This window comes from Staurois parvus, unplaced genomic scaffold (assembly GCF_062004578.1).
Source record: "Staurois parvus isolate SC_StPar_1 unplaced genomic scaffold, SC_StPar_1.0 ptg000021l, whole genome shotgun sequence".
Lineage (NCBI taxonomy): Eukaryota > Metazoa > Chordata > Amphibia > Anura > Ranidae > Staurois > Staurois parvus.
The window spans coordinates 9,025,689-9,053,112 of record NW_028317817.1 but is presented as its reverse complement, the minus strand read 5'-3'; the positions used below and the strand labels follow the sequence as shown (position 1 = coordinate 9,053,112).

At 37.6% G+C, this 27,424-nt stretch overlaps 1 protein-coding gene across 1 annotated transcript in view; it reads right to left on the bottom strand.

The window, feature by feature from the left end:
• Positions 1–27,424, bottom strand: part of NEK10 (NIMA related kinase 10) — a 371,560-nt gene that overhangs the window by 115,996 nt on the left and 228,140 nt on the right. Inside the window, 1 exon segment of the mRNA XM_089691216.1 lies at positions 27,065–27,278. Coding sequence (XP_089547342.1) covers positions 27,065–27,278 — 214 coding nt within the window.

The window sequence follows — 27,424 nt, the reverse complement described above, 5'->3', positions numbered from 1 at the left end:
AAACAAGACAGGCAGCCATTGAATATAATCACTAACAATTTAGTAATACATTCTATTTTTTTATATTTTACATCTACTGAATCTCACCACCACTTAGTTGTTCCTCATAATAGCCACTCAGGAGGTTTTCAGTACCTGCAAGGCCACCGCTACATTATACATTTTTAAAACTAGAACAGGCAGCCTGTTTTTAACATTGAATATAATCACTAACAATTTAGTAATACATTCTATTTTTTTATATTTTACATCTCATGAATCTTACCACCACTTATCTAAATGTGGCTAGGCAGCTAAAAAAGATTGGGAACCTTTACTCTATAAGATACCTAAAGTGTAAAAAAAAATAAATGACTTCAAAAAAGGAAAAATGATTCATAGCAAAATAGAAATGTATCTGAAAAATACATGAGCCAAAGCACTCAAATGTTTCCAATAATAGAAAGTGTTAAAATCAATTTGTTAACAATTTCCTAAGGTCAAACTCTCCAAGTAACAAAGCATGAATGAGTGCAAAATAAGATACTGTTGCTACTCAAGCAGAAAAGTTAAAATGACAAATGGAGACTTCCAAAATGTTTAACGTACTATTGTGATAATGTTTGCAGCAAAATTACCTCAAGGTGACCTATATAGTTAAAACTGTTCTCACAGTGTGGTCAACACCATTTAGAGGACATTTATCATTTATTAAACTAAAATAGATATAAAAGATAGATAGATAGATAGATAGATAGATAGATAGATAGATAGATAGATAGATAATTAGATAATCAGCTTCAAAGATTAAAGCTGAACTGACACTCTTTGTTCTCTTTTGGCAAAAAGAGTTAATCTGAAAAATTTTCAAAGCAGCCTCAGTCTTTTTTTAGGCACAAACTTTAGCACACTGTCTCAAAAATGTGAAATTTTAATCTCATAAATTAGTTCTTTCAAGGTATCTGTTCACCATTCATTCTGTATTCATTCAAAAAAGAACTATGGCCTCTCATTCCAAAAAAAGTGCTACAGCACTTAATTATAAAGGTATATGCACCTACAGTTTGTATTTTCTCCTCTGCAAAGTCCCACAATCCCCTTGAGCTTGCCAGTGAAGTCCACCCAATACAACTTCCTATGATGGTATGGCAACAATGGTGAACTGCTCCTAAATTCAGAGCAAACGCCAGTAGCTTTTCAATCAGCACCTGGCCACACCTAATCCTACCCACTGCTTTCTGGATTTACAGCACTTCATCTGTTGCTTAAACCCGCTCACTGTAGGCTGCAGTGTCTGGGAGGGAGGGCACATGAGACAGGAATAAAGGAGGATTTGGCTCAAATAAGGTTTTCTGCTTACTTTGGGAAGTTTGTGCAGCACATAATAACTGGATTTGGTACTTGTTTAGAATGGAGGAGTCATGCAAGAGCACTTAGTTATAGTTTAAATCACTATACTGTTAGCCAGCACTATAGCTGGTTATAGGATATTGGATATTGATGGGACTGTCAAAAGGTTACTCAAGCCAAAATGATAGACCATATGTATAATTTTACATAAAGGTTTGAGAAAGTAATTAATGTAAATTTATAAGAGAAAAAATGTGCTAAAGTTACCATGACTTGGCCTACAAAGCTTCTAAGTAACAGCAATGATAAAGTGCAGGCCATAGTCACTAGAGTCCACTGAATATCTGCATTTCACAAATACATGCCAGAGAGTAGAGATTAGCACATGGGGATTAACCAATTCAATACCGGGCACTTTTACCCCCTTCCTGCCCAGGCCGATTTTCAGGTTTCAGCGCTCTCACACTTTGAATGACAATTGCGCAGTCATGCAACACTGTACCCAAACTAAATTTTTATTATTTTGTTCACATAACTAGAGCTTTCTTTCTTAATCACTACTGGGGTTTTTTTTTTTGCTAAATTAACAAAAAAAGACCAAAACTTTAAAAAAAAAAACCCACGTTTTTCCTTGTTTCTATTATAAAAGTTTGCAAATAAATAATTGTTCTTCATAAATTTAAGCCTGCTCATAAATTCTGCTACATTTCTTTGGTGAAAATAACCCAAATCAGTATTTATTATTTAGTCTGTAGAAAAGCTATAGAGTTCACAAACTATATATACAGTGGGGATCGAAAGTTTGGGCACCCCAGCTAAACATTTGTATTAATGTGCATAAAGAAGCCAAGGAAAGATGGAAAAATCTCCAAAAGGCATCAAATTACAGATTAGACATTCTTATAATATGTCAACAAAAGTTAGATTTTATTTTCATCATTTACACTTTCAAAATAACAGAAAACAAAAAAATGGCGTCTGCAAAAGTTTGGGCACCCTGCAGAATTTATACCATGCACTGCCCCCTTTGCCAAGCTGAGACCTGCCAGTGTCATGGATTGTTCTGAATCATCGTCTGGGAAGACCAGGTTATGTCAATCTCAAAGGTTTTAAATGCCCAGACTCATCTGACCTTGCCCCAACAATCAGCACCATGGGTTCTTCTAAGCAGTTGTCTAGAAAACTGAAACTGAAAATAGTTGACGCTCACAAAGCTGGAGAAGGCTATAAGAAGATAGCAAAGCATTTTCAGATGTCAATATCCTCTGTTCGGAATGTAATTAAGGAATGGCAGTCATCAGGAACAGTGGAAGTTAAAGCAAGATCTGGAAGACCAAGAAAAATATCAGACAGAACAGCTTGCAGGATTGTGAGAAAAACAATTCAAAACCCACGTTTGACTGCACGATCCCTCCAGAAAGATCTGGCAGACACTGGAGTTGTGGTACACTATTCCACTATAAAGAGATACTTGTACAAATATGGTCTTCATGGAAGAGTCATCAGAAGAAAACCTCTTCTACGTCCTCACCACAAAAATCATCGTTTGAACTTTGCAAATGAACATATAGACAAGCCTGATGCGTTGTGGAAACAAGTTCTGTGGACCGATGAGGTTAAAATTGAACTTTTTGGCTGGAATGAGCAAAGGTACGTTTGGAGAAGAAGGGGCACAGAATTGAATGAAAAGAACCTCTATCCAACTGTTAAGCATGGGGTTGGATCAATCATGCTTTGGGGTTGTGTTGCAGCCAGTGGCACATGGAACATCTCACGAGTAGAAGGAAAAATGGATTCAATAAAATTTCAGCAAATTTTGGACGGTAACTTGATGCCATCTGTGAAAAAGCTGAAGTTAAAGAGAGGATGGCTTCTACAAATGGATAATGATCCTAAACACACCTCGAAATCCACGGGGGATTACATCAAGAGGCGTAAACTGAAGGTTTTGCCATGGCCTTCACAATCTCCTGACCTCAACATAATTGAAAATTAATTGAAAATCTATGGATAGACCTTAAAAGAGCAGTGCGTGACAGAGAGTCCAGAAATCTCAAAGAACTGGAAGACTTTTGTAAGGAAGAATGGGCAAAGATACCTCAAACAAGAATTGAAAGACTCTTGGCTGGCTACAAAAAGCGTTTACAAGCTGTGATACTTGCCAAAGGGGGCAGTACAAGATATTAACTCTGCAGGGTGCCCAAACTTTTGCAGACGCCATTTTTTTGTTTTCTGTTATTTTGAAAGTGTAAATGATGGAAATAAAATCTAACTTTTGTTGACATATTATAAGAATGTCTAATCTGTAATTTGATGCCTTTTGGAGATTTTTCCATCTTTCCTTGGCTTCTTTATGCAAATTTTTAGCTGGGGTGCCCAAACTTTCGATCCCCACTGTATATATATCTGAAAATTGATCAATCCTGAAGTCCTGACAGACAATCTAATTTCTGGAGGCCCAAAAATGTCAGAACAGTACAGATATCCCTCAAAGAACCCCTTTTTGCAAAGTAGAGAGTCTCATAAGAGGCACAGCGAGTTTTTTTTAAATTGTCATTTTTTTGTCATAATTTTTTGGAAAATGAAGAAATTAAAAAAATTATTTTCACAAGTTTGTTTTTACATACTGTCACCAGTGCAGTACAGCGTCATAATATAACCGGTGTGGTGGTAATTAGGGACACTGACTGGTGACAGTACAAAAAAAAAATAATTTTTTTAAAATTTTTATTTTATTTTTTTTATTTTTTATTATATTTTCTTCTCTTATTTTTAAGATTTTTTTTTCATATTACTCTATAACCAAAGTAGTATAATGTTACCATAGTAACATTGTACTACTTTGGGGAAGTGATCAGTATTTTTTTTTTACACAATTTGATTGCTTATAGTAAAGAATTTCTTTGCTATAAACAAGCATTTAACTGAATGAAACTGATTCGTTTAGGTTTTTTTGTTGTGATTAGTTGTGATTGGCCACGGCTAATCACATGACACAGATGAGCTGTGATTGGCCCAGCCTGTGCATGTGATCACTGTGACCATTCACAGGTAGACACACTTGTATACAATGGATGGCATGAAAGGAAGCCATCCACAGTTTACAATTGTCATGTGACCTGCTATGATTGGTCACAGCAGGTCACATGGTACTGCAACAGGTTGGTACACAGATCTGTCTTCGGCTGGCTGAGGTACACAGCCGCTGCAGATCTCAGCACAGCGCGGCCCTGCAGGCACGCGCAATGCGCGATCCGGGAAGGACGTCATATGACGCCCTCCCGGATCGACAAGAGTCCCACCATCATTTTACTATAGGCCAGGTGGGAAGTGGTTAAAGTCAACCTGGGCAGAAGTCAAGGCCCCATGTATAGCCTAGGCCTAGAATTTAATCAGAATACAAGGTACAGTAATTGCATGTACCACAAGTTGCCTTCACTTCAGCATTGTTTGTTTCTTTAATAACTTTAAAGTCCGCTAAGTTTTACTTTAAGTAATACCTCCTCTATATAGTTCCTAGAGTCTTGGTACAGTGTGATGTGTTATGTTAAAAATATATGCTAGATGCCTGTTGATTTAAAGAATTTAGCACAGTTTATAAATAACATTTAGAACTTTTTATTTTACCAATTTGATAGCTACTAGTAGTTTGTCACATTCTACTGGACTTGTTTTGTAATGTTATAGATGAGTCCATACACAATACTGAGCATCTTTGCCAGTTTAAATAAGTGTCTGGAACATATCCCAGCATTTATATCCACAATTATTCACCTTAATCCAAATCACTATATAGCTATTAAATGATTCCACAGCAATAAACACACTGTAATAAAGCAGGAGCAAAAAAGTCCAACAGTGGGATTGTATTCTTCAGTATTAGTCCTCAAAAATGAATACAAATACAGATATATGGCGAGTGCTTATAAGGAAGCTTCAAAGCAGCTAGCACAAGAGATAGTGACAGCAAATCTCACAGTAACATATATGTATATAGTTCAGCGCTAAAGATTTTATATACTGTAAATATTAAAACATCAAAATAGTACTTTTATTAAAATGGAAATAAAACATTCCACGTGGAAAGATAAACAGACATGTATGAATTCACATAGCAAGGTGGCCACCGCTCCTAGTCATGGACACAGCGGCAAGACGCCAGCATGTAGGCTCCACCCAATGCATTTCGTGCGCATGCACGTCCTCAGGGGTACGCCCATAAAGGTACTACACTATATATCGCTTTCTTGGCTCCGTGCAGCAAGTTTTTTTCTTAGGATAAGTCCTTTTGGCTAAAGACTCTGAGCATTTTATCTGAGTGATCAGCGATTTCTGCTACTATACCAGTAGCTTTCTGGTGAGTGTATAGCGGTGGTGGAATGTTTTACTGGATCCTATAACACCTGTTTGGAATTGTTCACCAAATTGACTGTATTCTTGTCACATTGACATATACTGGATGGACTTTATGGCCCTGCTTTACTAAGATATACATTGATATTTAGCACTAATGTCTCACTGAGAGATATTTATTATTCAACTTGCACTGGTGTTATATTTGATGTTTTATCAATATTTTGATGATTTAATATTTACAGTATATAAAATCTTTAGTGCTGCACTATATACATATTAGTCCTCAAAGGTTGCCACCATGTCAATCCTTCCAAACAGGATAAAGGCCCCTTTCACATGGGGCGGACTTTACCTGCAATCTGTTTGCTCAGGAGGAGATCTGTCTACTGTTCCCATGTTAGGCAGGCAAATGACAGGTCCTTGTTTATGCAAAGCGGACATGGACACAGTCTGCTCTCCTCTATGGGCGGGCGGATGTAAATGGGCCACCTGTCCATTTAAACCAGACTGCCATCTGATCTATTCCAATCCACTAGGCCAAAGGGGAACAGAACCTCACCTGTCTTTTTTTAACAGATCGGATTGGATGTAGGTGGGTGTAAATGACCACATGTTCATTTACCCACTGCCCCAAAGAAAAGAATGCAGATTCCCATCGGGTCCACCTGAAAAATGGACAGGCGGACCCAATCGGATCGTTCGCGTGAAAGGGGCCTAAGTAATACTAAAAAAATAAAAGAACAGGGCACATCTAAGAGTACCAATAAATTTGCACTGGAGGATCAATCAAAACAGAATAATGTTAAAATTAGAGGTATCCTGGAGTCCGTCCATCCATCCGAACTAAACCAATTTATTATCAACATTCTCCATGAGACATTCCAGCGAAGGAATACCTCAAAGACAGAACCCTAAGTCAGCTCATTTACCTCAGCAAGTCCGCAGAGATACCATCACGCGCATACACTTTTATCATGTAAAAGAGCATCTAATGGCTCTGACAAGACGCCCTGATAAAATACCTTCTTGCCTATAAGGAATCTCAATCTTTGCTGACCTGTCTGCTCATATACTTCAAAAAAGGAGGAACATGGCTACCATCACCAAACCTCTCAGAAATCATAACATTTCAAATAGATGGTGCTACCCTGCCAAACTAACAATTACAAAAGGAGACACTTTTGTCACAAACACTTCTGTTAGAGAAGGCATCTGACTATTAAGAGAATGATATATCCTGGAAGAAGAATGTAATAAAGGAGACAGATCCCCATCTGACACTCAAAGAGATCCTCCGCATCCAATGACAAGGAAGGCTCACTGCCCTTGCCCATTTTAAACCCACATTCAACAAACAGGCTCCTGTAGAACATGCTGATGCTGCCTTTATGTTATACAAGTTATATCCCCAGTATATAGTGGTAATATACCCGCTAAGATTATGTGTAGAATTGTTTGTTTTATTCACATTAGACTGAAATTAACACTCTATGCAGTGAGTGTCTCACTAAGAGTGTATAGACTACAGTTTTTGAATTTAGGTTACTCGGTTTTTCTTTCTACCAGTGGTTCTAATCGTTCATTAAATTATCCTTTATTTCTGTATCAGGCCTCTGTGCCAGATATTTGACTTCTAGGTGGACTACCTGTCCGATTTCATTGTTACTGCTCATTCCTGGGACTCTACTTGAATTGTTCTCTACTCATTAGGATACACCATCATTTCTCTGATGGGACATATTTAACATTTTACACTAAAAAGAATCTCCTTTCAATATATTAAGATGCAATTCACTATTACGTCAAGGGTCTAAATAGCCCAGCCAAGAGGAACATGCTGTGGAAAGGAGCAAACACCCTTAAAGCAGATATTTTGGGGTTTATTTACTAAAGCTGGAGAGTCCAAAATCAGACTCCCTTCTGCATAGAAACCAATCAGCTTCCAGGTTTCATTGCCAAAGCTTCATTGAACAAGCTGAGGTTAGAAGCTGATTGGTTTCTATGCAGAAGGGAGTCTGATTTTGGACTCTCCAGCTTTAGTAAATAAACCCCTTTATGTCTACAAGAGAGATTTTTCTACAACAAAATCTCCTAAATTTACAAACAGACATTTCCCTCATATTTTCCAGTCGAAGGCCCATTACAAAAATGTGGTATAGATAGCTATAAAGAACACAGTCACCTTCAAACTTCTTTCCAGTGTAACAGATTATTCTGGTCGACACATTGCCTTGGTCTGTGAAATAAGCAACGCCATACACACCATAACTATTGTGTATCTCCCCATTTCTAGGCCTTTTTTTTTAACAAAGTCTGGAAGAAAATCTCCAAAAAAACTCAAGGACAAGTCATCTTGTGTAGTGATTTCAACACCATTCTCAACAAAGAGATGGACAGTTCAGAACTGTCACGCACCAGACAACATTGTTCTACTGTGGCACCATATCTAAAGTCACAAATATACTCAATGGAGAAAGATTAACTTTTTTTCACACATACATTGTACATATTCAAGAATTGACTTCTTTCTAGTCGACTAGTTTCTTCTTCAAAATGTTCAGAAATCGGAGATCCACACTATTACAAGGTTGGATCATGCTCTGATTTCCATCAGGGTGGGAGGGAGTCACACCGAAACTAAGGCAAATAGATGGCATAATGATATTTATTTAATGTCTACTCCAGAGCATAAAATCAAAAATGTAGCAGCCAACACAGGTTTTTTGCAATTAACGAAAATTCGGTAAACGACCCCTTCTCACTCAGGAACTCCCATAAAGCATACTTTCGAGGCATTCATATTAAGCTAAGTGCTCATGTGAGGAGGAAAAGGTCACAGCAGGTTGATGCAGTCATTTCTGAGATCCAAAAACTCAAAATTAAAAATAAAAATTATCCTACTCAGATTAGAACTAACCCAGGCCAGACATAAGCTTCACTTTTTGTTAGTCACACAATCTGACAAAAACCTAAGGAAGATAAAAGCAAACCAATGCACATGTGGCAACAAAGCAGGGAAACTTTTGGCATCACAAATAAAAGATAAAATCCTTAAACAAATAATTCCTTTCGTGATCCACCCCATTACAGGGGAGAAAATTTGCAACCCTAGGGGTATAGCTGAAGCATTCAACTCTTACAACAAGAAGCTTTATAACCTCGGTGATGATGCTTCTATACCCCAACATTCATCAGAAGTGATTTCAAATTTCTTAAACGCCAATTCTCTACCAAAAGTAGACCCAGAGGAGCTGTCTTTATTGAATTCCCCATTCTCAACTTCAGAAATAGGAAAAGTGATATCTTCCCTACCATCTAACAAATCACCGGGTCCAGAGGGTTACTCATCTGAATACTATAAATTATTTTCAGACCATTTAACCCCAAACGTGGAAAGAATATATGCATTTACTATGACCTCTGCCTCCTTCCCTGCTGAGATGTTACAAGCTACTGTGATAACATTACCAAAACCTGGGAGAGATCCAGTACAACCACAGAACTTCAGACCGATATCTCTATTAAATGTCGATATGAAGATCTACGCTAAGCTGATTGAAAATACGCTAGCTAGACTTCTGCCTACCTTAGTCAAGCAAGATCAAGTAAGTTTTATACCAGGCAGACAAGCTCCAAATGCCACTAGGCAATTTTAAATCTGATACATAAAGTATCAGGGGAACCCACTCTGATCCTAACATTGGATGCAGAGCAGACCTTCATAAGAATCCACTAGGGCTACTTATTGCAGGTGTTACAAACATTTGTTCTAGAAGGTAATATTTATTCGGCAATCTCTGCAGTATATACAGCCCCATCTGCTTTTGTTTTTGTTGAAGGGATGTTCTGTAAGAGCTTCCCTATAAATAATGGCATTTGGCAGGGGTGTCCTTTATCCCCACCCATATTTGCCCCTCTAATGGAACCGCCTGTGGAAAAAAGTTGATCTCATCCACATATTGATGAAATACAAATAAAAGAATCTTCTCACAAAATCACGCTCTTTGCTGATGGCGTTATTCTCACACTCACAAATCCTGCTATATCATTACATAAAGTGCATGAGATTTTGCAGCAGTTTGACCTAATATCTTAATACAATATAAACAAAACAGATTCTACCATGATGGGCATAAAATGTGGAAACTACTTTGAAACAAGCTCTTCAACAACAATTTCCCTTCCCATTGGCGAAGAATTTCCTACAATATTTGGGTATTAGCCTTACAACTTTGTTTAATGGTTTATATCAGGCTAATTTCATCCACATGCTTCACAACATAAAGCAGGAAATGGATAGAATGACAAAATATTATCTATCTTGGGTTGGGAGACTATCTGCTATTAAAATGGTACTCCTACCTAAGATATTATATCTTTTTGTACAATACCGATTCTGATCCAAGACTTTTTTCATACTATGCATAAACTTCTAAATTTGTATGGGCTGCTAAGCATTCTAGATATTCTCATAACATCTTATTTAAACACAAAAGAACAGGAGGTATGGGATACATGGATCTTGAAGAATGCTATGTGGCCAGCCTATTAGACCAAACCAGACACTGGGTACATCCCCAACCTCATAAACATTGGAGCAAGATTGAATGTAGTATTGTGACACAGGGAAGCCTTAGAGCCCTTCTGTTACTGAATCCTGCCAATCAAGAGAAATACAACATATCCCATCCATTTATTAATTCCACTTTAAAGGCTTGGAATTATTTTTCTACCTGAGTACAATCTATAAAAGACAGACTACAGGTACCGATCTCTCTAGAATCCTTTCAGTTTGTTATTTCAGACACTACATTTAAATTGTGGGAGCATCATGGAATTATCAGACACTACTGAAAACCAAAACTTACTCCCCTTCAATTCTGTAACAACACGACATGACATCCCTACTGGGGAATATTTAATTTGTGCTAAACTAGCCTCTTATATTTCACATTCAGCAACCCCATCATTGGTATTCTCCCACACATAAAGTGAGAGAAATCTCCCTCTTGTATAATCTCTTATATTCCAAAATGGAATTTTCTAAAACATCCCCATTGTGTAAATGGGAAAAAGACCTGGTAGCTACAATATCTGATAAACAAGGGAGTTAGCACATAACTCCAGGCATTCCCTTTGCTCCAACAATTTGAAAATTGCTCAAATGTTATTAAAGTTGATTCAGTTTACATCAGTTAACATCCATCCTCTGTATAGTTCTGTCCTGTTTACACTGTTTTTTGGAATAAAAGAACACAAGTGTTTAAAAAAAATTTATATTTACACATGTGTAAAGCAGTAAAGGTTCCTTCATAAAGCATAATGAATATTGCATACATCACTCTTTACGTCTTTCCCATCAAAGTATAAAAATAATTTTATTAGCTATAAAGACATTATTTCCACTGATCACTTTTTTTTTTGCACCCCAACTATTTAGAGGGAACTATGATTGCTGCCTTATATCTCACTATCTTATTATCTCTTATCTATTGTCTTATCTTGTCTTAAACATTTTAAATATTGTATCTACTTTCCTTTATTCATTTTCCCTGATTGTTTATTTGTTTTCATGGCTTCTTCAGGCATAACAAAGTGCATTATGTGAACTGTATAGTGACAAGGCTCATGGTGCAAGTTTAACAGAAATTGTGCTCATTGGCATTGATGGCTGCCAGTGAACACTCTTATGGGAACCTTGTAATGTATGTATAGCCTTATATCATGTCACCTTGTAACTTATATCATCAAGTAATGTATGCATATGTACATAGCATCATCACGCACACTACATATTCCATACAATGACTTTATGTCTAAAGCAGTAGAGTTCTATATATTAAATCTCTTACAATGTAGGTGTTATTCATTCTCGGCATTCTATTTACTGTATATAAATGTAAACCTAATTATTTTAACCTTTAAATGTTATACTTTTTTAAAATGTGTATATGTATTTTATTTAGTTTTTTATTTTCAAACACCTGCTAAATGTATTTATTATTTATTTCCATACTTGATTGAGCTAACTATGCCATATGTTTCTATACCATATTTTCATATTTTGATGATTATATTTACATGTTAGTTTTCTGTTTATTCTTCTTTATAGTTATTTTACTTATGATCAACATGTATAAATACATCAGTGGTTCATATACTGAACTCGGTGTAGAGTTATTCACCCTGAGGTCATCACAGAGGACAAGGGGGCACTCTTTACATCTGGAGGAAAAGAAATATACCGTATTTTTCGCTCCATAAGACGCACTTTTTTCCCCCAAAAAAAGGGGGGAAATGTCAGTGCGTCTTATGGAGCGAATATGGAGCAGCTGGTCCGGTATTTCCACCACCGCCGTGTCAGAATACCGGGCCGGCCGCTCAGCTCTGCAGTGGGACCTTACCTGTTCCTCTATCCAGCGGCGTGCTGTCTTCCCGGCTTCTGTAGTGTGCGTGACAGCCGGGTGCCAAGTGCGCATGCGCAAGAAGCGGTGCTCTTTGTGAATGGTAAGGCGGTACCTGGGACACATGACAGATCCCAGAAGCCGCCGGACCAATCACAAAGCGCAGCGCTTCTCACACATGCGCACTGGGCATCCGGCTGTCCGCCGAGTGCCCACACTACAGAAGCCGGGTAGACAGCGCGCGGCTGGATAGAGGAACAGGTAAGATCAAAGAACAACTTCGCGGAAGTAAGAGCGGGTACCTGTCAAATTCAGGTACCCGCTCCCCCCCTCCCCAAAGATCAGCAGTCATCTCCTGTACTGTCCGCAGTCTCTGGTCATCTCCTGTACTGTCCGCAGTCTCTGGTCATCTCCTGTACTGTCCGCAGTCTCTGGTCATCTCCTGTACTATGTCCGCAGTCTCTGGTCATCCCTGTACTGTGTCCGCAGTCTCTGGTCATTCCCTGTACTGTCCGCAGTCTCTGGTCATCTCCTGTACTGTCCGCAGTCTCTGGTCATCTCCTGTACTATGTCCGCAGTCTCTGGTCATCCCTGTACTGTGTCCGCAGTCTCTGGTCATCTCCTGTACTGTGTCCGCAGTCTCTGGTCATCTCCTGTACTGTCCGCAGTCTTTGGTTATCCCTGTACTGTCCGCAGTCTCTGGTCATCTCCTGTACTGTGTCCGCAGTCTCTGGTCATCTCCTGTACTGTGTCCACAGTCTCTGGTCATCTCCTGTACTGTCCGCAGTCTCTGGTCACCTCCTGTACTGTGTATGTAGTCTCTGGTCATCTCCTGTACTGTCCGCAGTCTCTGGTCATCCCCTGTACTGTGTCTGCAGTCTCTGGTCATCTCCTGTACTGTCCGCAGTCTCTGGTCATCTCCTGTACTGTCCGCAGTCTCTGGTCATCTCCTGTACTGTCCGCAGTCTCTGTTCATTTCCTCTACTATGTCCGCAGTCTCTGGTCATCTCCTGTACTATGTCTGCAGTCCATTAGTTCAGAATTTTTTTTTCCTGTTTTCTGCCTCTAAAACCTAGGTGCGTCTTATGGTCAGGTGCGTCTTATGGAGCGAAAAATACGGTAATCTCCAAACACGGAAAGGTTTCTTCACAGTAAAAGCTGTGAAAATGTGGAATAGACTCCCTCAAGAGTTGGTTCTGGCTAGCTCAGTGGATTGCTTCAAAATAGGCCTGGATTGTTTCTTAGATACACAGAATATAACTGGATACTAACATTTATAGGTAAAGTTGATCCAGGGAATATCCGATTGCCTCTCGGGGGATCAGGAAGGAATTTTTTTCCCTGCAGGAGCAAATTGGATCACGCTTTGCTGGGTTTTTTGCCTTATTCTGGATCAACTGTGGGTATAGGATTATAGCTTTTTTTCTTTTCTATGGTTGAACTGGATGGGCTTTTGTCTTTTTTCAGCCAGACTAACTATGTAACTATGTAACATTAGTAACAGATAGAATAATAAGCCTTCATTTCTTATCCCCTGCCACCTGTAAACATATATGCAGCCTCACTTAAGTGGGGCTTCTTCTGTGAGGCTGCATTTATGCGTACATGTGTTTGTGTTGGAAGCACGCTGTAGAGGTCAGGCTCTCACAGGAATCTGGCTCTCCCCGAGAATTCCGGTCTCATACTAACGATTCGGAACTAAGAGGCCTGGCTCCCGATCACCTGATTGCTGTGATAGCCTCTGGCTGGCTACCACACTGGACAGTCACTGTGCAGCCTGCCTCTGTGTGATTTTTTCCTCTGAATGGAGAGAAAGATACACTGGGGGTGATTTATTAAAACTGTGCACACAGAATCTGGTGCAACCGTTCATAGTATCAGCTTCTAGGTTTTATTGGCAAAGCATAATAGAACAAGCTGCAGTTAGAAGCTGATTGGTTATTATACACAGCTGCACCAGATTCTGTGTCCACCAGTTTTAGTAAATCGTCCCCATTTCATCTTTTTCTCTCTGCCAGAGGAGAAAAATGTAAACAAACAATAGTTAAATGTTAAAAAATATTAACACATAATAAAGATAAAATGGCTAGATCAGGGTTTGATCTAGGTCAGTGCCAAAGTTAAGGTTGGGGTCAAAGGTCAAGGTTGGAGTCAAAGGTCAGGGTTATTGTATTTTGGGTAGTATTTAAATAAAATCATTTTTAAATTAGTTTCAGTGTCAGTTAGTTGATTTACTAAAACTGGAATGTGTAAAATCTGGTGCAACTGTGCTTGGTAACCAATCAGCTTCTAACTTCAGCTTGGTTTCTGTGCAGAGCTTCACCCGATTTTGCACTCTTCAATTTTAGTAAATCAGCCTCTTAGTGTCAGAGTTATTTCAATAAGACAAAAAAGCAAAATGCACACCATTGTTTCTGGGCCATACTGCAGCTACAAACAACAAAGAATATGCATACATGGGAAATTGCTGCAATTGTCCAGAGCGGGAGAATTTATTTTGTGTTGTTCTTTGGTAGCAGGTTATGGTAATTGGAAGACGTATACAGCTAAATTTAATAAATTATTTCTTTTTTTTTTATTTTGGGCCAGTTTTCCTTTGATAACAAAAAGAAAAAAATCAAGAAATATCCATTGCCATTTACCACCAAATGAAAGCACAATTCGTCTTGAAAATCACAAAGTATAATACACCTGGGTACAGTAAGAAGGTGCGATGATATGTACAGTTTTACTAACACATGTCAAAGTTATATTTAGACATTAGGATTTGTTTTATCCTCATCATCAAGGGGTAAAACAAAGAAAATAACATCAAGCCTTGATTTAATTCCTGAGGTTGCCTTTTATGGGGCCTCTACTTTGCCATCATGTTTTTCCCATATATGACTCAGCAACGTTTATCCTTTTTTATCTTATGGCATGGGAATTTTTCCACATAAATCAACCTTGTCCAACTACAGGTTATAAAAGGAATCTATATGTACCATTATACCATCCTTTAGATTAATAAACTCCTTTACCATAGGCATATACTGACATGCTCGCAACAATGTGAGCATTGAGTTGGTTTTGGCAACTAGTTTCTTGTATCATTTTTCTTTTTTTTTACTTTTTACCAAAGTGAATGTGCATTAGTTTGTCTTGTAGGCTTTTATCTCTGCAATATGTTACACTTGGATGTTTATTTAATACATTCTACCATCTATTTAAGTCCTCATCCTCAGTGAAAATATTTATTCAGTATTCAATATTTTATTTGATTGTGCCCAATAATTTCTAGTCATCCTAATCAGTTCTTGATCTTGTATTTCTTGATCAACAGATCTTGGCATCTCTACTTTCTTGCCCTGTAACATATAAATTTTAAAGACTTCTCAAGATATTGTATTGTTCCAAATCTGATCCAGAGTAAATTGCATTTCTTTTCAAATACTTTCTTGAAAGAGTAGTTTCTCTTTGTCCCAAACAATTGTCCTACGGGGATACCACTCTTCAAGAGAACAGGATAATGGTTCTCCCAATGCAAAAAGGATTTTTTTTTATGTTGGCTTCCTATCATTTTTTATTTGCAGTTTCAGAAAATTCATATTTTCCTTCTGTACCTCAAAAAAACATTCCACAATCTGCAGGCTTATGTCGTTTTGTGCCTTTTGTATTTTGCAGTTTACCATGCTGTCTAATTATGTTCATATTTCTTCTGTTTTTGTTTTCTTTTATACTGATTGTGGTTTTCTTTCAATGCAACATTTACACCTAAAGTGTTGTTGTAAATATGTTCTGAAAAAAAATAGGCTTTGGCCTTTAATAAAAATTTACAATTAAAAAAAAACATTCCTATGCTGTTATTTTTTTTAAATACAGTAATACCGCAGTTTACAAACGCCTTGATTAATGTAATTTTTGGTTTACGAATGAAAGTCCATTGAAAATAATGCCTCGGTTTACAAATTTTTTACAAATCTTTTTTGCATTACGAAGTGTATGTTGGTGCCGATTTTTAAATGCAATTGCCGGTTTTTTTTTATTAACCATAGCTCACAGAATTAGCTGTCACTTAGGGTTAATGGAAACTTTCTTTCTTTTAAGAAACTAAAAGGAAACATTGTTTCTCTGAACTCAGATAAGTAAACTAAAAGAAAACATTCTCTCTTTTAGCTGGGGGAAAGTGACAGCTGAATTTCTGAGTTATAGTGAAGAAAAAAAAAAACGTGGTAATTACATTTAAAAACCGGCACCATAATAAATACAAAAATGGCATGGGGTCCCCCATCCTATCCATACCCCATCAACATGGGGACAATGTGCTTTGGGGGGGAGCTCTCCTGCCCCAAATCAACCCCCCCATGTTGAGGGCATGTGGCCTGGTATAGTTCAGGATCTACCGGGCTGCATGCTCGGATAAGGGTCTGGTATGGATTTTATGGGGGGCCCCGTGCCATTTTTTTTTTACATTTTGGTGTGGGAGTACCCCTCAAAATCTATACCAGGCCTGAAGGGCTTGGTATGGATGGGAGGGGGGACCACATGCCGTTTTTTAAATTATTTTGTTAATTGCCGGCAATTCTTTTACAACTCCACTGACAGCTGAAACATTAACACATGCTTGTCACTACTAAAATACAGCATGACTTGATAAAATAACTCATGCGGTATTTTAGTAGCGTTTACTTTTTTCTGACCTTCAGAATGAATTAATTGGTTTTCAATGCATTCCTGTGGGAAACGGTGCGGTTTACGAATTTTTTGCTATACAAAAAGTCCTGCAGAACGAATTAAATTCATAAACCAAGATATTACTGTATTCTACCAGAATCTTAAAATACATTTGGAAATCATGTTGCACAGCATGCTGCTCATACAGTGTGTCATTAAAAAGGAAATAATTATGTTTTATGACAAAATTAAATAACTGCAAAATGAACGTGGAATGTTGTTGAAATGGATTTCTTTTTATTCTTCTCAAAAATGAGGCCAGGCTTGTATGCTGAGATTATGTTCAATGTTGCTATATAGTGCCTTGCCATTTAGGCTTGCTAAGAGTATTATCTTCAACAAGTAGATCATTCAATTTCTTTACAAAATGTCTTGATTCTTTAATGTATGATGAGGGTGTTTTTTCATATGGTTTCAGGATTGTATCTATTTATTTACTAAATGTCTCTGTAAGATTTTGAATCCCTGACACCACTGGACATTCTGGTGGCATTTCCTTTTTTTGTGTAGTTTGGGCAATACATAAAATGTCACAATATTTGGGGTTTTATTTATCAAAAATTTAAATTCATCCCCAGATATAAATTTTTGGTCTAATGCATCATTCAGAATTTATTTTAATGGTTGTATATATTTGTCTGTGATATCTTCATGTAATATACAATAAATTGAAGTGTTTTTGCAATAATTGCATGCATATAGTCAAATATTCCTTAGTATCCATTAGGACTACAATTTTCACCTTTATCTGTAGGCTTAATTATTACACTCCAGATCTTTTAATGCTCTTCCTTTTTTGCTAGATAAATGAAGTTTAATCACAATTAATCCAGTATATGGAGCTCTGCCTCTACTAATTTTACAAAGACCTGAATATCCTGCAAAAGGGGAGTTGTTTTATGTTATGTTAGATTGGTAAACTAATCAAATACTTTAGCTTCTGATGTTTCATTTTCTTTGTAGGAATTTAAAAAGTCTTAAAGTTGAAATTTCCTCTTTTAGTCTATTTTGATTTCCCTTAATTTTTGCATGTTTTGTGGCAGTGCTAATTTCCTTGCAAATATATTCACCTCTTCTCTCCAATACAAGAGGACAAAATCTAATATGATGACAAAAGTAGGGTAAAATCTAATGTGGTGACAACAGTAAGTCCCCCATCCTGTTTTCTTCTTGCATATTTAAGAATTAATTTCTTTGAATTTCTTAAGACATTTCTTATGTTCCTGTCCTCCATTAAAGCTGCATTGGTCCCTGTTCTTTGGGTCTCTTTGATAGGATGCTCCTGTTTCATGTATCTACTTTTCTAAAAAAAACTTTCAGAGGCAGCATAACTTCAGTTTCCAGGTAACCCATGTCACTGTGCCTATGATTGCCTCCTTGTTGATTTGGATATCTATTTCGTCTATATGTACCTCTATTCCCTCTCCTTACTCCGTTGATCCAAGAATATTGTTCACCAAAAAATTGTGCATCATTGCTGGAATTTTATGTTTCACTAGATTCTGAAAACTCTGAAAGACCTAAAAGCAAAATGAGTAAGCATTGTTCTGATAATAAAATCCTTTTTGAAGGGAATAAAATACTAATGTGTGACAATAAAACCAGTAACAGTAAAATCAGATATGGAATGAATGAACAAGAGCCTTTGGAAAAAGATTACTATGGGTAATTATGATAATACCAGGATTCATTTTTGGCTATCTTCTTATCTGAATTAGCAGGTGAAAGGCTTTATTCTAATGCTCATTTTATATCAGTAAAGAGAAGTAGTTTTTCCCATATTATTCATTAAAAACCATGGAAGAAAAAATTGGACACTTCTATTTAAACAATTTAATAGGCATATGATTTTAAAAACTTATTTTTAGATAGAAACTATCTAGAGTTTGGTGAATAGGGTAGATAGAGCAAATAGGGACATAATTTAAAAAAAAAAAAAATTTGAACAGAATGAATGTATGATTCCTAAAAAATTAAGTAACAAGAACATTAATTTGAGTCCTCATACACAATGGACGTTTTTACAGCTGCTGTTTTTGGGGTTTTTTTCTACAGCCAGTAAACTCCCAAGCATGTTATCCTATATGTCCATGCACACATAGACTGTAATCAACGTTTTTTGGCAGTGGCGTTTTTTGGCTGGAAAACCCCCCAGAACTAGTGGGTTTCTGGAGAAGTTGTTTATCTGTAAAACACTCTAACGCTGAAAAACGTGGCAAAACACGGTAAAATGCGGCAAACCACCGTTTTTGGACTTTTTTTGACTAATACAAAAATGTTAAAAAATGCTGAAAAACTCAAGTTTTTAACAAGACTTTACACAGCTAATGTTACCAGCGTTATTGAAATGCCCAGTGTGCATGGAGCCTGAATGCTAAAGTACATTTTGTTGCTGCCTATAAGTCACATTTATATCTTCAAACTCTCCTTAAGAAAAACATCCCTAAATAAAAACACATTTTTTTTTAGGAGAGCCACAACAATAGGAAATATGACTGCTAAAAAGAAAATTCATTTAATAAATAGTTTAACCTAAAGCCTAGAAGGACAAGAACATAAAATTGGAAGTTACAAGTGTATGAGATTGACACGGGAATTCAATTAAGACTTAATGGCAGATTTCTGGCAGTTGTTTCCGTTAAAATTAGCTGTGGCTAATACAGACAAGCATTTGCACCAGTTTTGGTAACATTACTGACACAGGCGACAAATTCAGTTAGTACTACCACTTTAGGAACCTGTCGCTATGACAGCAATAGAATATTAAAAATTACCAGTTTGCAGATTAAAAAACTGGTGATAATTAAAATGGAGCTCCACCCAAAAGCTCCACTTGTTTGCACCCTCCCCCCTTCCATTTCCATATTTGTCACTTTTTGGAGGGGAAGGGTACCTGGTTTTGAAGTTCAGTGCCCCTCCTTCCCCCCAAAGTCTTTCAGGGACACCTCAAAGGTGCCAGAAGACTACGGGACCAATCACAAGGCACAGTGCGGCTTGTGCATGTGCAGTAGGAAAATGGTTGTGAAGCCGCAAGGACTTACTTCCAGTTTCCCTTACGTGCAATGCCGCTGCCTATAACCCGGAGGCTAGTGAAGAAGTAGCCTGGTTGATGATGGGGCTGGACTCCTGGACAGGTAAGTGTCCTTATATTAAAAGTCAGCAGATACAGTATTTGTAGCTGCTGTCTTATATTTTTTTTGGGGGGAGCCTGGAACTCCTCTTAAAAACCTACCTCTTAGCTAGTGTACAGAGGTGCTTAGAGAGGTGCATGTGCACTCTTGGAAGATATCATGAATGTGACGGCTTCCTGCACAGTGCTCTATCCCCAGCCCTATTCAGCTGTCAACTGGGAGATTCCCCAGCAGAAAGCGAAATATAAAAAAAGTGGTCAGGGATAGTGCTGAATGTCTTTACTCAAATTTGCAAATTCCCATATTTGGGAAATGGCATGTGTCACTGAGTGGGTGGAGCCTGAAGGGCAACTGAGAGACTAGTTCCTCATCAGGTCTGCCCTGGTATTGATTGTGCACAGCAATGAGTGGATTTGAAAGCCGCTATTTAACTGAGTATTAGCTATGGATCTGCCCATTGCTGTCCTCTGGCAATTAACAGCCAGGTGGACCTGATGGGGAATTAGTCTCTCAGTTCCCCATCAGACTCCACCCACACTTTCACAAAACTCTTCAGCTATGCACCTGTCAGTGTGACAAGTGCAGTGGCCATTGAGGTAGAGAGGGAATGCAATGAGGAAGGAGCGTCCATCGTCCTGGCATGAATTGGCCGCAATCATTGACAATTTCAGTCTATGACACCCTTTTGTATACATAAGTTTGTGTAGATGGAGTATCTGAAGTTTCTTAAGACATTTGAGTCTGTTATTAATCATCTTGATTGTAACAAACATCATGCTATATACTATATATGTTGAAAGGTCCATGTGTTATGTGGGTAGAACAGTACAAAAACACAAAGGGGTTGAGTTATTATAGGCATAAGGGAATTTTCATTTGTAGCTTAGTGATTGAGGTGAAGCTCTACTGACTTCCATTGCCCAATCCTAATCAAGGAAAATACATTGTTTCCTTGCACAAGATTAGGTATTCTTTGCAAAGTAAATTTTCACCATGTTCACTAAGCTAAGGGAAAATTACCTTGCAAAGTGAACAGCCTATTTGCCTTTAGTAAATTCACTCCAATGTTTCTAAACAATACTCATTACACCAAAATAAATATCCTTTCATTGTTAAAATTACACCACTTCAATTTGTCCCCAAAATTAACTGTCAAGATAGATTCCAAAATGATGCTGTATTGAAACTATTTGGATTTAAAGAATAAATACTATGATACCTTAAAGATTGAATTAAACTATTACAAATCATAAATAAGACCTATAGGTACTAGCTAAGAATTCTGACTTTATCTGAGAATGTTTAATGTTGATTTATTATATTTAAGTGGGTTAATATTTTTGTTGTTATTTAAATTTTGTTTGTATGTTATTTTAGCTTATTTGTGTTAAATGTTGTTTTACACATACATATGTATACATACAGCAGTACATCATTTATTGATGTAGAAGTTACACACACATCTTTATTCCCACACATTCTTTTCTAATGCACTTTCACAGCAGTATTACAGTAACACATTAATATGTTACTGAATTAAGCTAGCCATAGATGACAGCAGGCAGAACAAAGAAAAAAACAAACTAATTCCTCCATCAACAAGGTAGACAAAGGAGTCCCCATCCCCTCTTCCTCCCCACTGGGACATTTGATTCTGACAATGGGCTGCAGCCATTGATAGACAGAATTTTCCAATGCTCCCATTCAACAAAAGTTAATCCAACCATTGACTCCTGTTGCACTGGAATGGCTACACATTGATTGAAATTCAGCCAGTCCTCACTAAACCGGACAAATTTTGATCCATGTATGACCAGATTTACTTTTCATTTCAGTACATTCTCAAAGGTATTATTACCACACGTTTGCAATATTACTGTTATTTTTCTTATAATACATTCAACCTTGTACACACTCTCACAATACTTCTATTTTTATGCACTTCTATGGTAACACATTGATATGCAACTGTGGTAGTCTTTCTTTAATGCATTGTACATCACACATGTACATATGCAGTATATTTTCAGCAACATGTGAATGCATTATTGTTTCATTCATTATTCAAAATACATCACTTATGCAATTATCATTGTTGCCAGAGACTTTTGTTTTATTCCCCTCCCATTTCATTTTATTATCAATATAGCATACACTCTTAATGCCTTTAGCGCTATACACTCACATAACTATATAACCTGTTTCCATACACTCTTGTTCCTTCACTCTATATCTACAGCATGTTCACATGACGAAAAGTAAGGATTTGTAATTCCTGTAGTTAATGATTTATGAATGATTTCACTTTTTTTCAAGGTATTAAAACCACAAACCTGAAATGTATAAAACTTTGGCGAGGATTGTAACATATAGTAGCCCCAGAATTTTTGGGGTCACTCATTTACACTAAATAGAATGTAACCACTCAGTCAGACACTACTCTGATACATATGAAAACGAGCTAAGAGCTCCATATGGTGGCTGAATATGTCATTTACAAGCATAGGCATGATGGAGCCTGTGCATAAAGTGACAAGGAGCTCCACTTACTGGCTGCAAAATATTTAATTTATTATTTTTAATACTGCATGTTCACATGACTAAAATTCAGTTTTTGTAAATGTTGTAGTTAGTGTGTTTGGAATGATTTCACTTTTTTTTACAAGATATTACAACCACAGACCTGAAATGTATAAAGCTTTAGTGGCGATCATAATATTGGAAAGCCTCAGAATTAGCAAAAACTATTCCTGAGTCCATCCCTGAGGCTAACAGACGCTAATCATGATATTACATAATGAAGTCCTCCAGCCTAACCGCACTGACCCATTCCTGAAACCATTCCCAACTCAACAGTCAGCAAACAAGATGCAACAAAGTGATGCCCTACAGCTGCTCCGTTCCTGATGCCATGACAAAGTGAGCATATACCAAACAAGGTTCAACACAGTGATGTCTCTCAGCAGTAGTACCCAATTCCTTATTCCGACCCCTGTCCAATAATTGGCAACCCAAGGATGTCCTCCAAAGGTTGACAGTGTGAAGCCTTTGTAAACCAAGCAGACCAAGCTTTCAGAAACTGAGCCAAAAGGTTTGCTACATCTTAAAGTCTATGTTAATTAATGTATTACTAGGTTAAAAGGTTGCAGGTGGAAAAAAGCACAAAGAAAAGTCCTTCACTATTTAACAGTGTTGAGGCTTAGCCTTAAATAAGTATCGTTTTCATAAACTTGGTACAACATTTGTACACATACATTTTGCATAGTCATCTTAATTAATTGTATGTTACGTGCTATGAATAGGTCAAGCTCAAGTCTTCTAAAAATAGGTCATCCACAAGTGAAAAATGCGCAGATAAGAAGTATAAGAAAAATGTAAAACTGCTTTACAAATGAGATTACAAGCTGCCAAAAAGGACTGTTTTAGCTGGATCAGCACCTGCTCAGCAAAGATTATGCTTGTAAAAAAATGTAATATTTATAACTCACACATTCAAGTGATTGCGTTATGAATAACACGCAAAGCATTATACTTTTATGTTAAATCATGGTTTGCAAAATAAAAGTTGTTGGATGATGACTGTAACTGTGTGAAGTTGAAATATTTTAACAAATTAGTGAGGTGGGCAGACAGGCCTAACTTTCCACCCCTGTACCTCTGTACGAATCTAAAGCAATTTGTTCATACATTTTGTTCAGTCACTCCACATCTGATTTCACTATGGCCCGAATATTTACATTTATTTTATATTTAATTTTTATTCTTTTAGTGCTGACAATACACCCTTTACCTTCCGTACTTACACTATACCCTGTACCTTTAGCACTACCAATATATTTAAATTCTTTATCAATTTAGATAATGTTGTTATTTTGTGATAGGTTATATTGTCTTAGCTTTTGATTTTATTTTGTTTTCATTATTTATGAATGCCCTGCAAGTGAATATGTTACATCTTACAATGGAATTGTGAGACTTTCAGTTATAACCTCTTCCACTGCACACTTATCTACACACTTATGATTATTATTATACAGTATTTATATAGCGCCAAAAAGTTTGCTCAGCGCTGTACATTATAGTGGGAGAGAGTACATTGGACAATACAGTAACAATACAATACACGAGGGGTTCGAGGGCCCTGCTCCTTGGAGCTCACTTATGATTTTGTAATGACAGGGATTTATTATCATGGGCAATAATTTCAGCAATAGGAAGGGAAAGTGTGTGGTTCTGCTTGTATATACCTTTATGTTAATCAGTCATTGTGTTTCCCTTACAGATGTACTGCAACATGTGTTCTAACAAATGTTTTACAATTATTCTGGAATTTCTAACTACAGTTTTCTTATGGGATCATGTTCCAAAGGTTTATCCAACCCTTTGCCCATAAATTTTATAGAGCACTATTGCTGTGAACTAGACAACAAGCTTAGGTAAGCCTGTCCATATTGACATGTAATCTCTAATATAATAAATAAACCAATGCTAGGTTCATATTTGTGCAATGCGAGAACGTGAGCAAAATCGCATTTGTTTAAACATATCACAAAAAAAAGTGCAGGCCTTCCTATTGGCACACCAAAACCTTGCATACTTATTTTGTATGATTTTCAATGTGAAGCACAAAAACCTACACAGCTATGAACAGATCTTTGGAACCCATCTTATGTTTCTTATTAGAGCCACTATTATCATATACGTAGTTAAAAAACTTGGAAAGAAATCATCTATAGGCAGAGTGTTTGCTGATCCACGTCAGATTGGAGGTGCTGTCTCTAGAGCTTGCCCTCTTTGGTATATTGTGTGTTACCTCAGTCATAAACATATCTCTTTTAATATATCTGAGAATTTACTGATACTCTTAGAGGCATCCATGTTTTTTTGTTCTTTTATAAAATATGTCATGGCAGGTTGGATTAGATTTAATTTGGTAATTGAGCAGGCCAAAGCTTTATGAGTTGGTTTAGAGTGGAAAATTCAAGCAAAGTATTGGAGACATATTGGTGAATGGAATTCGCACACACTAGACTTCCCCCTTCCCCACAATGTATTCAAAAATTTCTTGTAGTTATAGAGCTTTATTTTAAACTGACATACAGTCAACACATTGAAATGGAAATTAACAGCCAGTCCCCACAGAAACAGATCACAATCCCTCCAAACACTGATAGAGATGCAGAATCTAAAAGATAATGTTGCAATTAACACTTAAACTTATTTATTGGTACACTGGATTGTGCCTTACAAAGGAAATGTAGAAGAGATACCAGCTAAAATATTAGTTATTGGTTCCAACATCCCCCTTCCCTCCCCCACTGACATATGTCCTTCCGCTGCTACCTCACACCCTGACAGGAATCTCTGTTTAGCCCTTTCATCAACCCCCAACTGACCCTTTCCTGTCTTCTGTATGCCCCCACTGACAAAAATATCTTACTGGCTGCCTTTTCCCAGGCTGACACATATGCCTCCCTGGCTGCCTCAACCCCACTGAAAGGTAGCCATATCCAGACACCTCAGAAGTCAGCCAACAAAACCTAAATGTATCATTCTGAGAGAAACAAAGACTGAGTCAGCAGAAAAAGCTTAATGACACCCAACATTCTTATGGTTAACAATTCATGTACAAAGTTGTACCACATTTCACTGCTTCTAACCCACACCATACACTGCCCAGTGCTACCTGTCTCCACTTGACTATCCTTCCTATCACCTCTAGAGATGAGTGTCAACCATCATACTCTCAGCACTCCTCTCCTGCATATACTGTCCCATCATACCCTGTGCACTTTTTCCCTATACATACTGTCTATTGTCACACCCTCTGAACTACTCTCCAGCACATACTGCCAGCCATGAAACCCTCTGCACTCCTCTTTTGCAAATACTGCTCACTGTCATACCCTCTGGACTCCTCTCCTGCACATACTGTCTACTGTCATACCATCTGCACTTCTCTCCTGCACATCATTCCCACTGTCATATCCTCTGGACTTCTCTCCTGCTCACACTGCCCACTGTCATATCCTCTGGACTTCTCTCCTGCACATACTGCCCACTGTCATATCCTTTGTACTTCTCTCCTGCACATACTGCCCACTTTCATATCCTCTGGACTTCTCTCCTGCACATACTGCCCGCTGTCATTCCCTGTGCACTTCTCTACTGCACAAATTGCCCACTGTCATACCATCTGCACTTCTCTCCAGCACATACTGCTTACTGTCATATCCTCTGTACCTCTCTCCTGCACATACTACCCACTGTCATATCCTCTGGACTTCTCTCCTGCACATACTGCCCACTGTCATATCCTCTGTACTTCACTTCTGCACATACTGACCACTGTCATATCCTCTGGACTTCTCTCCTGCACATACTGCCCACTGTCATATTCTCTGGACTTCTCTCTTGCACATACTGCCCACTGTCATATTCTCTGGACTTCTCTCTTGCACATACTGCCCACTGTCATATCCTCTGGACTTCTCTCCTGCACATACTGCCCACTGTCATATTCTCTGGACTTCTCTCTTGCACATACTGCCCACTGTCATATCCTCTGGACTTCTCTCCTGCACATACTGCCCACTGTCATATCCTCTGTACTTCACTCCTGCACATACTGACCACTGTCATATCCTCTGGACTTCTCTCCTGCACATACTGCCCACTGTCATATTCTCTGGACTTCTCTCTTGCACATACTGCCCACTGTCATATCTTCTGTATTTCTCTTCTGCACATACTGCCCACTGTCATTCCCTGTGCACTTCTCTCCTGTACATGCTTCCAACTGTCCTCTGCACTCTTTCAACTCTATAACAGATCTTCAACATTATTTGTAACATCCCCAATCTTGCTGTTCTGGAACAAGTATACTTTTTCTTCGCAAAATATCATTTTAATTTTTAAATCATTGCAGGTTTGTAAGATGCAGACTTTATAGGTTTATAGACAAAACACATATAACTCTAAAAACCAATCAACATAAATAAACTATAACATTTACTTTAAAGAGTGAACCCAGTTGAACATTTAGACACAAGAGAATTAGAAAGTCTTATTTAAGCAAGTCTACAAATGGGCTATGGTTCTTTAGAAAAGAAAAGAAGTAAATGTACTCACATAAGGTAGTGAAGAGTGGCGGTGACGATACATCCCTGTATTTTTGTTAGCCTCAATGAAATATTTTTGTGCACGTTTTCTTTCTCTTTCCAGTTTTTTCTCTGAGGCAATCTGGCTGGAAGATAAACTGTCCATATATCTCATCATGATATCGGATATTAGAGCACATACTTCTACTATGTCAGGACGAAGCTCAGCGTCTGATGTCAAACACCTGGGGAATAATCAATCTAGTGTCTGTTAAAATGCCAGAGAAAGAATGCATGTATACAAAATCTTACAGTTGAGAGTGGTGATTATGAATACTGTATCTACTTATACCAATGGAAAAATAAAGTCATTAGTCAATCTCTATGCACT